This window comes from Neovison vison, chromosome 8 (assembly GCF_020171115.1).
Source record: "Neovison vison isolate M4711 chromosome 8, ASM_NN_V1, whole genome shotgun sequence".
NCBI classification, from domain to species: domain Eukaryota; kingdom Metazoa; phylum Chordata; class Mammalia; order Carnivora; family Mustelidae; genus Neogale; species Neogale vison.
This window is the reverse complement of record NC_058098.1, coordinates 18,059,507-18,073,563: the sequence shown is the minus strand read 5'-3', so window position 1 is coordinate 18,073,563 and position 14,057 is coordinate 18,059,507. Positions and strand designations below refer to the sequence as shown.

General features: G+C 43.9%; 1 protein-coding gene across 4 annotated transcripts in view; it reads right to left on the bottom strand.

Annotated features, from left to right (window-relative positions):
• CHD6 (chromodomain helicase DNA binding protein 6) overlaps positions 1-14,057 on the bottom strand; it is a 193,133-nt gene that overhangs the window by 101,285 nt on the left and 77,791 nt on the right. For all 4 annotated transcript variants that reach the window (XM_044263020.1, XM_044263022.1, XM_044263023.1 and 1 more), the window contains 2 exons: positions 12,002-12,149; positions 10,098-10,247 (listed from right to left, as the gene is read on the bottom strand). In XM_044263020.1, coding sequence (XP_044118955.1) covers positions 10,098-10,247; positions 12,002-12,149 — 298 coding nt within the window. The remainder of the gene's footprint in view (positions 1-10,097; positions 10,248-12,001; positions 12,150-14,057) is intronic.

Sequence of the window (14,057 nt, the reverse complement as noted above, 5' to 3'; positions counted from 1 at the left end):
AAGTAAGGAAAAGGGAACGAGGCAGTTGACTATTGCCTGTCTTCTCTCATTACAGTATAAACCTTCTGAGGGCAGGGATCCTTATTTGTTTTATCCACGGCTAACAGCTAATACCTTGAAGACACCCAGCAACAGTGGGTGACAAGAAGTATTTGCTCAATGCTAAACACAAGCAAGACAGAAAAAGAGGGGACCAATGAGGGAATAAAGCATCAAACTCATTAGGATCACAGACTGTAAATGGTTATTATTCTTCATCTACACCACTTAATTAAAGTCTCCCACTTCTCCAGACATTCCGATCTACCTAATATTGTCAGGACGGCTAACAGCAAAGGGCCAGAACTAAGCGTACTTTCTTAAACCAAAAGGTCACTACCCCAACCTTCCAGCCAACAGAGCTCTGACTATGGCAAATGCGCCGTGAGCAAAGGAACAGGTGTTAGGTTAAGAGAAAGTAGATTAATGAACCAACTTCCTTCCTAACTTCCTACTTTATTTCCTTCCTAAATTTCTTCCACATTATTTACTGAGTGTCTGAGTTATGTTTATTCACTGGTCTTACAGAACTAGATGAGCTACAGTCTTCATCAGCAAGGACTACCAGATATGCTAACAGAACGCTTTAAAAATTATTGAGCTATGGCATTCGTAAAGTATATAGCGATCTCAAGGGTTCAACAGAGGAATTTTTACATACACACATATCCACTCGCATAAACACCACCCAGATCAAGTTACATAACATTTCTGACATTCTGGAAGACTCATGCCCCCACTGGAAGTAACCACTCTACTTCCAGACTTCTACTACCATTGATTAGTTTTGTCTATTACTAAACTTCATGTAAATGGAATTATATAATATGTGATTCATTCTTCTGTATTTCTGCATAGTATTTTGTTGCATAATTATACTACCATTTATTTGTCCATTCTATTATAGAGGAATATCTGGGTCGCTCCCAACGTTCATATAAATTATATGTCCTCTGGTGGACAAATGTACTCATTTATCTTGGATATACACATAAAAGTAGAATTACTAGGTTATGAGGTAGGTTATATGTTTTGTTTTAATGAATATTGTCAAAATTTTTTCCAAAGTGATTGTAACTATTTTTACACCCATCAGCAAAGTATGGGAGGAGTTCCAGCTGACTTGATACTGTCAGTGTTTAAAATTTTAGCCATTCTCCTGGATAAATAGTATTATCTCTCTAATTCACATCTCCCTGATAACTAAGGATGCCGAGGATGTTTTCATATGCTTATTGGCAATGAAGGCAACCTCTCTGTAAAGGTCTTGCTCAAGTCATTTGCCTATTTTAAGAATTGTCTTTTTTTTTTCTTTTTTTAATTTGCAAGAGTTCTTTATACATTTTGGAATAAAAGTCCTGCCAGTTACATAGATCACAAGTATTATTTATAAATCTATGGTCTGTCTTTTGATTCTGTAAATTTGTCTTCTGATGAACAGAAGTTCTACATAATCCACCTTACCAATCTTTTCTCTTCCTTATTCTTGTGTCCTGTTTAAAGATTCTTTTGCTGCCACCAAGGTCATTCATTAAGCCACAAAAATTAACTCAAAATTTTCTGGTAGCCACATTAAGAAAGTAAAAACAGAGGAAATTAATTTTAATGAATATATTTTCTTAAGCCAATATACCTAAAAACTTATCATTTCACTATGGAATCAATGTAAAATTATTAATGAAATGCTTTATATTATTTTTTTCCACACTAAGTCCTTAAAATTCAATGTGTACTTCACACTTAAAACACATCTGAATTGAGACTAGCTGTATTTCAAGTGCTTCATAGCCACATGTGGCTAGTAGGAGCCTTACAATGTAGCTGTTTTGTTCCACTGGTCTACTCCTTGTTCTAATGGCAACATGGCCATGTCTTCGTTACTGTAGCTTGTTACAAGTCTGCATTATAACTTAGTTCCTTTTAAAGACTGCCTTGGCTATTTTAAGGTCTTTTGTGTTTCTATCATCAACATCTATCAGAAAAACACCCCGCTCAGACTTTGACTGCGACTGAATTATAGACATCTTAACAATACTGAATACACAAACGTCATGTATCACTCCATTTACTTAGGTCTCCTGTCATTTCTTTCAGCAATGTTTTTCATTATAGAGAGGGCCTACATATCTTTTGAGAGTTACTCCAGGATCTGATATGTTTGATGATGTTACAGAGGGCATTTTACAATTTTCCTTTCCTGATTTCATGTTGCTAGTTTATAGGAATAAAATAGATGGTTTTACATATTGTCTTTGTGTGCCAACAATTTAGCTAATCCACATTTCTAAACGCTAATGGCTTGCCAATTCTATTGAATTTTCTATACATGGTCCTGTCATCCACAAATAATGAATCTTACTTTCTTCCTTTCCATTCTTTCAACCTTTATTTTCTTCGTTTTCCTTACTGCGGTAGTCAGGACCTCCAGTGCATTTCTGAATATAATGATAATAGGTGAATTTTTTTTTCTTATTCCCAAATCCAAGGGAAAAGTATTCAGTATCCTACCATTTAATACAATGTTAGTACTCAGTTTTTATCTAGTGGTTTTTCACTCTTTGGTTTTCTACAGTTTCAGATATGTCTAGGTATGGTTTTCACTTTTGTGTTTTTTCTGCATGGGAGTTGTACCTGATGTTCAATCTATTGGTTGATATCCCCCAACAGTTTATGGAGTTGTGGGGGGGAGGCGGTCTTGGCCATTAATATTACCTTCAACCAGTCCTCTGCCCCCATCTCTCCTCCCTGCCTGGGACTCTAATCAGATATATACTACACCTTTTCACTGCACCCCAACTGTTTCTTATGTCTTGTTCTGTTCTTTGCATTCTTCTTTCTATGCTTCAGGTTAGAAATTTCTATTGATCGTCTTCAAAGTCACCAATCTTATCTTCTGCTGTATCTAATCTGCTTTTAAAGTTATCCACTGTGTTCTAAGTTCTTTAAATTGGAATTTTCAGTTCCAGACTGTTGATTTGATTCTCTTTACAGATTCATTTCTCCACTGGAGTTTGTCACTTTAGAACTTTTTGCCCATCTTCTTTTATTTTCTTTCACAACATAGTCATAGTTATTCTAAAGTTCTTTTCTGCTAACTCCAATATATGGATCATTTAGAATCTATTTGTATTATATATGTATTCGCTTGCTTTTTAGTCACATTTTTTCCAGCCTTTTCAAATGTCTAGTAGTTTTTTACTTATGGTAGATCTTGTGAAAAAAGGAAAACATAGCAGCTCCAAACAATATTTTCCACAACTGTTCCTATTTTCTCTTGGACAAACTATGAGGGGGGTGGTCCCTTGAGTCCAGTCAGAGACTAAACTGAGTCAGGCCTGTGTTACCGGTAAAATTCAGCCCATCTCATTTTACCCTGTTTCTCAAGCATTAATGTCCAAGGTTACCACCAAATGAGTCTGGCAGATCTTTTTTTACCCCTGAGCCCTGGTGTCTCCAATCCCAAGCAGGTTAAAAATCTCTCCTAAGGAAAAAAAAAAAAAAAACAACTCTCCTAAGGGAGAGTCTGTTCGTCTATACTGGGCCCATCCCTTTAGTGAGATTTTTCCCTCCAAGTACCATAAGACTGTGAGATTTCAATCTGCCTTCTGGATGAGCCACTAACTTCTTGGGCTACCCCAGAATTCCATAAGTCTCCTGGGGAAAGCCCCTTGCTTTGGGGATTCCTCTAGTTTCCAATCATCTCACCAACCCTGTATGATCCATCACCAGCAGGGTCAGATGGCTTCCCTTCAACCCAGAATAATCTGTTTGCGCCAAGCCTGATCCTCAACCCATGCCCAGAATTGAGGAATGTTTCCAGAGAAGAAACAGTGTGCAACTGTCGGCTCATCTAGGAATAGCTCTTTGCTGTCTGGAATTTTAGTTTGTCTAATTCTCGTTGCTTCCACAGATATCAGATGTCTTTAAAAATACATTCTTTGAGGGGCACCTGGGTGGCTCAGTGGGTTAAAGCCTCTGCCCTCAGCTCAGGTCGTGGTCCCAGGGTCCTGGGATTGGGCCCCGTGTCGGGGACTCTGCTCAGCAGGGAGACTGCTTCCCCCCACCCCCAGCCCCCGCTTGCCTGTGGTCTCTGTCAAATAAATAAATAAATAAATAAAAATACATTCTTTGCAATTCACATTTTTTTCCCCCTGCTACGACTGACTGTATCTTCCCTGGAAGTAGGAATCCCCCAATATCAACTCTAATTGTTGGAGCTCCCTAGGGCCTACTTTTTACTCTTTTCCATCTATACTCATTTACCCGATGATCTTGTCCAGTTAAGTGGTTTTAAATACGGGCTACATCATGACACCAGCTAAGAACTTCTCCTCAATTCACACACTCATGGATCTACTTGTTATGTGCCATCTCTACTTGATGACCTCGGAAGTATTTCACACTTAAAATGTCTACAAGTAACTCCGGTCACCCTGGCCAACCTCCCACCCTTACCCACCTGCAGTTTTCTCCCACTGGAGTGACAGAGAGCTCTATCATTCTTGGTGTTCAAACCCAAAATTTTGGTGTAATCTCTCTCTCTCTCTCTCTTTTTTTTAAATGATTTTATTTATTTATTTGAGAGAGCAAGACAGTGCAAGTAGGGGTAGGGGTAGAGAAGAAGGAGAAGCCGACTCCCCACTGAGCAGGGATCTTGACGTGGGGCTCAATCCCAGGACCCTGGGATTATGACCTGAGCCGAAGGCTGCCACCCAATCAACCGAACCACCCAGATGCCCTTCTTGGTGTAATCCTTGATTCCTCTTTTCTTTCTACATACCATGCCTGATTAGCCAAGAAATCATGCTGGCTCCGTCTTCAAAATATACCCAGAATCCAACAATTTCTCACCACTTCCACTGCTTCTACTCTGGTCTAAACCACCTTCATTTCTCACCCAGATGATTTCCAAAAGCCTTCTAACTAGTCTCCCTGATACTCCTGCTCAACTAGTCTATTTGTAATATAACATTCAGAATGGCCCTTTTTATTATGTCCCTCTTTTACTTAAACTCCTTAAAAGGGTTCCCTTTTAACTCCGAGTAAAACCAAGGATTGTTCAAGGCCTACAGACTCTGCTGGACCTCACCAAGCCTCCCATCTCCCATCAGCTTTCCATCTCCCTGTGTTTTCATCATATATGCTGGCAGCTTGGGTCTACCCCTGACACTGCATAAGCTATTCCCTCTACCTGAAATGCTCTTTTCCCCCTCATGACTCCGTCATTCCTTTGCCCTCTTCCGTTCTTTGCTCAGATGATACCCTTGTGAGGCCAAGATGGACCACCCTATTTAAAACTGCAACCCTCTTTCATCACTTCCACATCACTCTTCTGCTGATTTTTTTTTTCATAGCACTTAACCACCATGAAAAAACTACACAATTTTACTATTTTTTGGTTTATTCCCAGCCTCCCCCTCGTTATTTCCATGCTTTGGAAGTTCTAAGCTTCGCCCTTGGGCCTTCTATCTCACGAGGTTCAAAATGCAGCAACTGCGAAGGTGAGAACACGTGTACAGTTTCGCAGGCTTCCTCCTCCACTTGCTGTGGTTCCCTCTGCGAGAGCGGGGATCCTTGTTCCTTTTGTTCCCTGAGATTATCTCCAGTATAAAACAGTTGGTGGCAGGTATCAGGTGCTCAGTAAGTATTTCTGAATAAATAATGGTAAGAGATTTTGCAATACAACATGGTCGTAATGGTATAAAGCAAGTGCTATGGGAACACAGAAGACAGGGAACCGTGTGCGATCTCTGTTAACCAGCATTAAACTTTCAGAATTGCTGACGACCTCCCCTACCCCCTCTCGAGTCCATGTAACCCATACTGGCCAGGGAGCGTTCATACATGTACACACATGCTGAAAGAACAATCACCTCTTCCTCACTACCAGACTGTTTCACACATTCTTATTCTTGTCTTCATGAAGAACAGGAAAAGATAAGATTTTAGTAGTAGGATTCTGGTGGCTCTTCGGAGTTTTTAAGTAGGACCAGCCAAAGCCAAGGAAAGGTTAACACATGGACAAGAAAGGATAGAACTTTACTCTGAGTAATAAATGGGAAGAGGGCTTCAAACATTCTTTACCATAGAAAATTTTCAAGTAAAAAATTAAGGAATCTGAAATAAAGTTTCAATTTATCTTTTGGCACTGGTTAAAGAAAGAGGGATGAACACTAGTGTTTTTTTTTTTTTTAAAAAGCAGTGGTTATCATGAAAATACCGTGAGCCGGTATTACCCTATCCTAATAAAAGGGAAAGGGAACAGCCTTTCCAAAATACACATCAAAGTAGGAAGGAAACTAGAAAATCAGGACTTTTCTAAACAGAGATTGTGCATAAGCACGATCATATGTGTATAAACACTCAGTGTATACAGATACACACAGATATAAACTAAATCTGCTTGCCAAACACACTTCCATAACAACCATCTGTTCTCAGCTACTTGGAATTTTCTCAAATTATCCTTCAAAGAAGGCCATTTTAATTCATTCTCTTCATGTCAGAGACTCATATAGTTTAAACTTTTTTTCCTTGGGGAAAATTTCAAAAATTTTCAACCCAAGTTGCCCCCAACCTCAACCAACCACCTGATTTATTTCTACTTAGGTAGGCACATGGGAGAGGCTCTAGAAAGAAGCAAATCACTTTTCAAATCACCACGTATTTACTGAGTGCCACAGAGGGTACACAGGTAGCATCAGACAAGATGGGCAGTCTCAGGAGCTTACATGCATGCAGGGAAAGCAACATAAAACATTTTTCTTAGAAACGTCCCAGGATAAATTCTAAGTGGTGTGACAGGAGCCCTAAGTCAAACAAGAACACAGAAGGCAAGAACAGCTTGGATTTCACAAAAGAGGTGAGGTTTGAGCCTATTTTAATGGTGGCTCCTAAGAAGACAACAAGCAGGGGGCACCTGGGTGGCTCAGTGGGTTAAAGCCTCTGCCTTCGGCTCAGGTCATGATCTCAGGGTCCTGGGATGGAGCCCCGCATTGGGCTCTCTGCTCAGCAGGGAGCCTGCTTCCTCCTCTCTCTCTCTGCCTGCCTCTCTGCCGACTTGTGATCTCTGTCTGTCAAATAAATAAATAAATCTTTAAAAAAAAAAAGAAGAAGAAGAAGAAGACAACAAGCAAGAAGGAAAGCTGAAGTGAGTCCAAAGAATGAGCGAATGAGTCCACCGGAAAGCAGGAAGCATGTACTGAATACTAAGTAACAGTCTTAGAGGAACAAAAGCACTACACGGAATGAGGAGGGGAATAAATGAGGGTAAACAGATAGTGTGTTTTAAAAAACCAGGCAGGGGTTGCCTGGGTGGCTCAGTTGGTTAAGCATCCGACTCTTGATCTCAGCTCAAGTCTTAATCTTAGGGTCATGAGAGTTCAAGCCCTGTGTCAGGCTCTGTGCTGGGCATGGAGCCTACTTAAAAAAAAAAAAAAATCAGGGAGGAATTCTGATTTAATCTAGGCGTTAAGAAGCAACCACCTTAGAGCGCAGAGCAGGGGTACTGCCCCCTCAGCTCGGGGAAACTAGGGGATTCCTAGGGAAGGAAACACCTGGGCTCAGCCTGCCAGGCCCAGCAGAAGGCCAGGCAAAACAGGGTACAGGCTGCAGAGACAGAGTGAGGCCCAGGAGGACCCAGGGAACTGAAGCCTTATTCAAATTACAGTCCTCTGTTCTAAAAGGCAAATCATGCAAGCTGCGCAAACTCCTGGAGGCAGAAACCGAGAGAGCCTTGTAAAAATCTACATGTAAATGTGCAGCGACTGCAGAAGCCCATCCCTATTCCAGGCACCAACATCCACTGGACAAAGACTAAGAAAGCAAAGAGTCACCGTCAGGATGGAAACTTCCTTCCTGCCCCAGAATCCCATACCCCAGTCAGGGGACTGTCCTCCAGGCTCTGGGGCAGAGCTGTGCCACCATACCCGTCCCGGGCTCCAGGGAAGCCTGTGTGAAGATGCTGTGTGAAGAAACTCCCCACTGGATAACTGACGCCGAGGCCGCCATCTGGGGCTGAACCAGGGGCCGGGAGCCACAGGACCGGGCAGGGCATGCTGCTAACACACTGCCAGAGGTGTGACGGGGGAGCAGTGGGGCTTCCCTGGTGGTGACTCACACCCTTCTCTGCCCCCAGCCAAAGCCAGCAAGCAGATGCGACAGCCATCCAAAACACCTTGGGAGAAGGAGCTTCTTCAACTGGTTTTCTGTGCCACCTGGGCACTGAGGGTTGTCTGGAATCCTAGATGAGACTCAGGGCTTTCAAACTGTGCATCAGCCTGGGAAATCTTTGTTCAAACCTCTCCAGGAAGCCCCAAATGCAAACCAGATGCCGCCAGGGGCTCCATGGGGCGCTGACCAAAACCCACTCGCCGCCCCTGCAGGGCCATGTGCCCTGCCTGCTGGCCCAGACCCCCGGGCACGCCAAACCACGGACCAGGCCTCTTCCTGCCTAAGTTTAGTAACAATTTCTGAGGCATAATTAATGCAAATTCAGGTTTCATCTTATATTTCACCATAGATTAGTTCTCTCTGTTGTATCCTCAAGAGGATAAAAAGAGGCTTGTTAAGATACGTAAAATTTCCTGAATTATTCCTGTCAGATCAGCTAATGCTGCCCTTTAGGTACCACGAAAGAAGTCATAACAACAGCTGAAATATGGCTAACGGCGGACTAAATGGCTACCAGGAGAAAATAAATTCCCTCATAGTGTTTTAATGACCAAACCAACCGTAACATCTCCAAGGAAGGAAAATCCATTCTGGAGCAACAGATTCCTGTCGCCTCCCAGCAGTCTTCCAAGCACTACTCTTAACTGTCTGCTGGAAGAGTACTGCGCTGACCCAACATCCAATTACTATGCCTAGTAAGTGCTGTGTCCATTGCTTGGGTGACTCTTGGCACAGAGACTGGAAATCGGCTCTGACATGCTAGTCACTGGTCAGCTGCTGCTAGGTTATCCCATAACCTGGACGGTTCTGTGCCTGTTTCTTGTTTGTTAAAACGGGGACAATGACCCCTGCTCCCAGCTACTTTCCACGCAAGCACAGAGGGAAAGGATATGTGAAAGTATATGAAAATGCTTTAAGCTGGAGGCAAGGTGGTTTAGAAAGATAAAGCATTACCCGCTTCAGGGAGCAACTCCCGCCCCCAGGTGCCCCGGAGGAAGGGCCGGAATTTGCGCTCTGCTGTGTATGCAGAGCATGCAATCTGCCAAGTCAGCGACAGGGACCCCAGAACAAGAGCCAGGCTGGGTCCCAGAAGGTGCTGCTGGCAATGGTGCCCCTCCCATGTGCACAACCTGTTTCTTCTCTTGCTTCTAATGTCTTCTCTGTCAGCTCCTTGGCACAGACCTTTTCAACATTTACCTCTCTTCCTTCTAGCATCTGGATATCAGGTCCCTCTTCCTCCTTGAAAATGCTGCCAATGGAAATCCCAAAAGTGCAAATAGGGCCATCCTGTTTCTTCTCTGCTTGAACCCTGACCTCAATATCCTGCCCCCACCCATTTGATCTGCAGTATAAAGGCCAAATACTTTAGCCAGTATCTAGGCCCTACATGATGTGATTCTTCCTACCACTCAGGGCTCATCTCCCACTATGACGCCTCAGATCAGACCCCAACATCCAGCTGAGCTCGTCTGCCTATCACACTAGAGCCCGCAGTACCATTCAGGTTGTGGGCTTTAGTTCATGTTGGAAATGCCTCTCCTAAAATCCTGACCTCCCCCCTCTCCTGTCCACTTCCCCTTCTGAGTGGTCTCTGTATCTAGCACGTTCTTCTTCTTTTTTCTTAACGAGAGAGAAAGCACGAGAGCAGTAGGAGAGGGGCAGACAGAGGAGGAGAGAGGATCTTAAGCAGGCTTCACACCCAGTGCGGAGCCCAACACAGTGCTCTGTCTCACTGCTGGGAGATCACGACCTGAGCCAAAATCAAGAGTTGCTTAACTAACAGAGCCACCCACGCTCAGCTTAAAGATTTTAACTAATCTCTAAACCCAACACGGGGCCAAAACAACTGTCCAGCCAAGGCCAGTACCCCACCCCGAAGGCCATACCTCCGCCTGCCAAGCCAGCGTGGAAGCCGAGAGGGCGGAGGTGCGGCCAGCCCCGAGGACGGCGATCGTCTCTCCGTCGTCATCCACCACCTTGAAGTCCAGGTCCTCGTTGTATTTTCTGCGCTTCACCTGCCGTCCTGAACGTCGCTTCTGCAGGGCAAACACACCGACCACAAACATGCTCTGTGAGCCAAAGGCAAAAGCCTGCACGACAAAGAACACACTCATCGACACTCACTAACATGCACGGGAGGCCCCGCCTGCTGTACACAAGCAGCCTTCCTTAGACACAACTCTTTAAAGAATTAAGTTCACTCCAAATGAAAGGTAGCTGAGGGAGATTCTCCTCTTCCCTGCGAAGAAGGTCCACGTAGTCGCCAAATCCAGTGACATGTGCTGTGGTCATTAATGACAGTGGCTTTTTTTTTCTCCTTTCTGGAACCAATTTCTATTCCAGTAAAACAGGGATGGGAAGTAAACTCCATCATCTTTCAGATCTCTCAGAGCATGGCTGGAAGCTCCGACTTTAGGGAGATATAACTGTTTCGGTTTTGGTCAAATTCACCATACTTACCGTATTTCTTTAAACATTAAGTGATACCCATTTTATTAGGACTTACTTTGAGAATCTCATACCACTACTTGCAAAGCAAGGAGACATCTTAAGTGTGACAAAACAAGATTCATGAGTCACCATCTGAGGACTCATCTATAATTAAGTAACTTGTGACCTTTTAGAGAGACAACATTCTACAATAAAGCAGCCCCGTGGCTTTCCTCAAACATAAAAGCACATGGTTTGTCTCATGTACACATCATATCCAAGCAGCAGAGACAGTTCTGGGAACCATGCACCAGCTGGTTCTCTCTCCAACCTCAACCTTAAAGAGCAAAAACAAAAACCAAACACTATCTCCCTTATTTTTTAAAGAGCAAAAACAAAACCAAACACTATCTCCCTTATTTTTTAAAGCATACGTCCTGGGCCTCTGTGTTCCCACTGTGTTTCTTCACTAGGTCACCTCTATGACACTTAATTTTCCCTGAGGGATTCCCCATGAAATCCTGCTCTCCCCCATCCGATGTACAGATTACCATCCTGGAAACAGGCTGGGATGGAGAGGGTCGCTGCTCTGACACCGCAGACACTACTAATTTCCACCGTGACATTAGAAGCTGACACTCTCCTACAGTGAGGACCATCTAGGAATCTGTGAGGATTCAGAGGATATTTGAAGGTGCAGTAGTTGGATGATTTCACATGGTCCCCCAGCGGCAGCATAGCCCAGATCAACTGCTGTGTGTATCAGAGGAAATAGCACTTCCAAATATCAGAAATGCTATCCAAGACAGGTGGCCTCAACTCAGGGAGGAAATTCCTACCAGTCATGAGTTCCCTTCGGCAGTTTTGGAAATCTCATTCATGTGGGCAACTCCTTGTTTCCATGTTTGGCCCAACTTCCTTGAGTATTTTGGCAAAATGAATACATTTGTCCCTGCCTTTCCCAGCATCTGGGATTATGAAAATGTCCTTACACAGACTGGCCTAGCATTCTGAGCCCTAAAAGCATCACCTCCATGGCAAGTAGGCCCTCCAAGTCTTACCCAGAGTACCCCACAATTCTATTCCCCACATTCATTCTTTCTGCAGCCTAACACCATGTCCCTTCCCAAGAAGGAAGCAAACACCACTAAAAAAAACTTGGGAGACCATCAGTATAAGGATCAGGATGTTAGGGGAAAAAGCCTGTGGTCTTCGGTGCTCACCCACCCAACAGCGAGAGCCCAGCCTGGGTCTGTGCGCAAGGGGTGTGGGCTGGAGACGGAGAGAGGAGGGCAACAGAACTGGTGTCAGCGGGATTTGTGCGGCGGCCGTAACGTCCGGCAGGGCTCCCGCACTGTACCTGGCTGTCTGCAGACTCAGTGGACTCCTCGGGACTCCGCAGGGATGAGTTCGGCAGGCCCTGATCCAGCTCTAAACTCTCCACTGTGGTTTCACTTTTCCTCTTTCCTTTCTTCTTTCTCTCCACTGGGGTTGGTCCTTGCTCCTTGCTACAAGGAGAAATTCAGAATTAAAACTCTTGGGCAGTTTTTAAAACTAAGAGTGCTCAAGTGACGAAAGTTATGGTACCACATTCTGGAATTCTTGTCCTGGGGTAGACTTTAATGGGGAATCTACAAGAGTTTCTTCCCAGAACTACACAGAAAGATGGGAAGAAATGTGGCTTGAGGTAGAATTCACTTTTTTAAACCCCTATCATGACTACTTTGGCTATGATTCATGTGGTAAGAAATAAAATAATATGAACATCCCCAAAACCTCACTTTCAGTTTATATAAATGTCTTCTCTAGTAACGTTAATTGCCAGATATTAAGATACTGAGAATCAGTCAATTAATCTCCCTTTGAGTTACATGGGAAGAGATATTTCCCTAATCTGTCAACATCCTCTACTGAAAATGGTCTATATAAGCCTCAGAGTAAGTACTAGGAACTCAGAAATGAAAATAATACTGTCCTTGCCCTTGAGGAGGTTACAATTCTGAAAATCCTACAGGCCACCTATAGCCACAGCCAGAACGGTAGCTGAATGCCTCCAGAGAGAGGTGAAGACAGGCAAAGTCTAGCCATCCTGAATGGTCCTAAGACGGCAACACCTTTAAAAGCTTTTCCTGACCTCCTAGCTGAAAAACCCTCTTTTCCATATTCCCAAAGCACCTCGGCAATGCTTTGTCTAAGGTACGCCAACTCTGTCTTTCACCAAACTTAGTCTTTCACTGTGACATCAGTCTCAGAACCACTCAGTGCCTGGCTCCTGCGTAGCTGCTCCACAAACCTTTGTAAGCGGATAAATATTTTATACGTCTCTGATCTCTCCTACCAGACTCTGAGTTCCTAGAGGACAGTATGTATCTGATTAAGGTTTGTATTCCCCACAGTGAGCAGTTTCATGCCTTCTACATTAGTGTACCCAGCAGACGCTTACTGAATAGACGGATGCATCAAGGTCACTCGTCACTGGGGAGATACGGGAAAATACAACCGAGCAGGGATGGGCACGGAACAGAAGTTATAACAGTAGCAGTAATAATAATTGTAGCTACTAGTTATAAAGCTCCGATTACACACAGGCACAGCTCTTTAAGTCTCTCACATGCATTACCTCACTTAGTCTTCACATCCACCTTACGAGGCAGAGGGTACTAATATCCTCGTTTTATCAGGAAGCACGGTGAGGCTCAGTTAGATTTCCAGGGTCATATGGCTGGTAAATGGCGAGAAAAGGATGTGAGCCCAGGCCCGCTCTTAACCACCCTGGCACTCTTGGGGGAACGGAAGAGTGCTAAGCGCACATCTATTAAAGGACAGCCTGCAAGTGAACAGAAGCACTAAGTAATGAGGCTGCAAGGAAACTGGTACATACCCAGCCAGAGAGCTCTGGCTTCATTCTGTGTGACAAAAGCCAGACGACAAGCCCAGGCAAGAGGAAATGAAGACCCAGGCTAAATATAATCAATGAAAACTCAAAGGTGAAGAGGATTTAAAAGATCCAGGAGAAATAAAACCAGTACGTGTGAGCAAGGGACAGAATATGGAAGATGAGGAAAGAGCCAGAACCATGTTCTATCCGGTAAGAGATGAGAAGGTGGGCGGAAGAGAAGGAAGCAGACGGCCTTGTTTAGAGACGGGAGACCCAGCACGATGAACTTCTGTCAGGAATACCAATCAGTGATGATTGCTGGAATCAGCCTGCCTCTCTCCTGAACACCCTTCACTGCCCATGGACCCTCAATCAGGTCAGCACAAAGAGCACGTCCTTGAAGGCTCCGGGCTGAAGAATGGCTTGCTTACCGCCCAGGAAAGGTCTTTACGAAAATTATTCTGTCCAACCTGAGGAAATTAAACTTAAGGGGTCCTGCTATTTTGGAGATTATACATTTTAATAAGGGACCTGTATT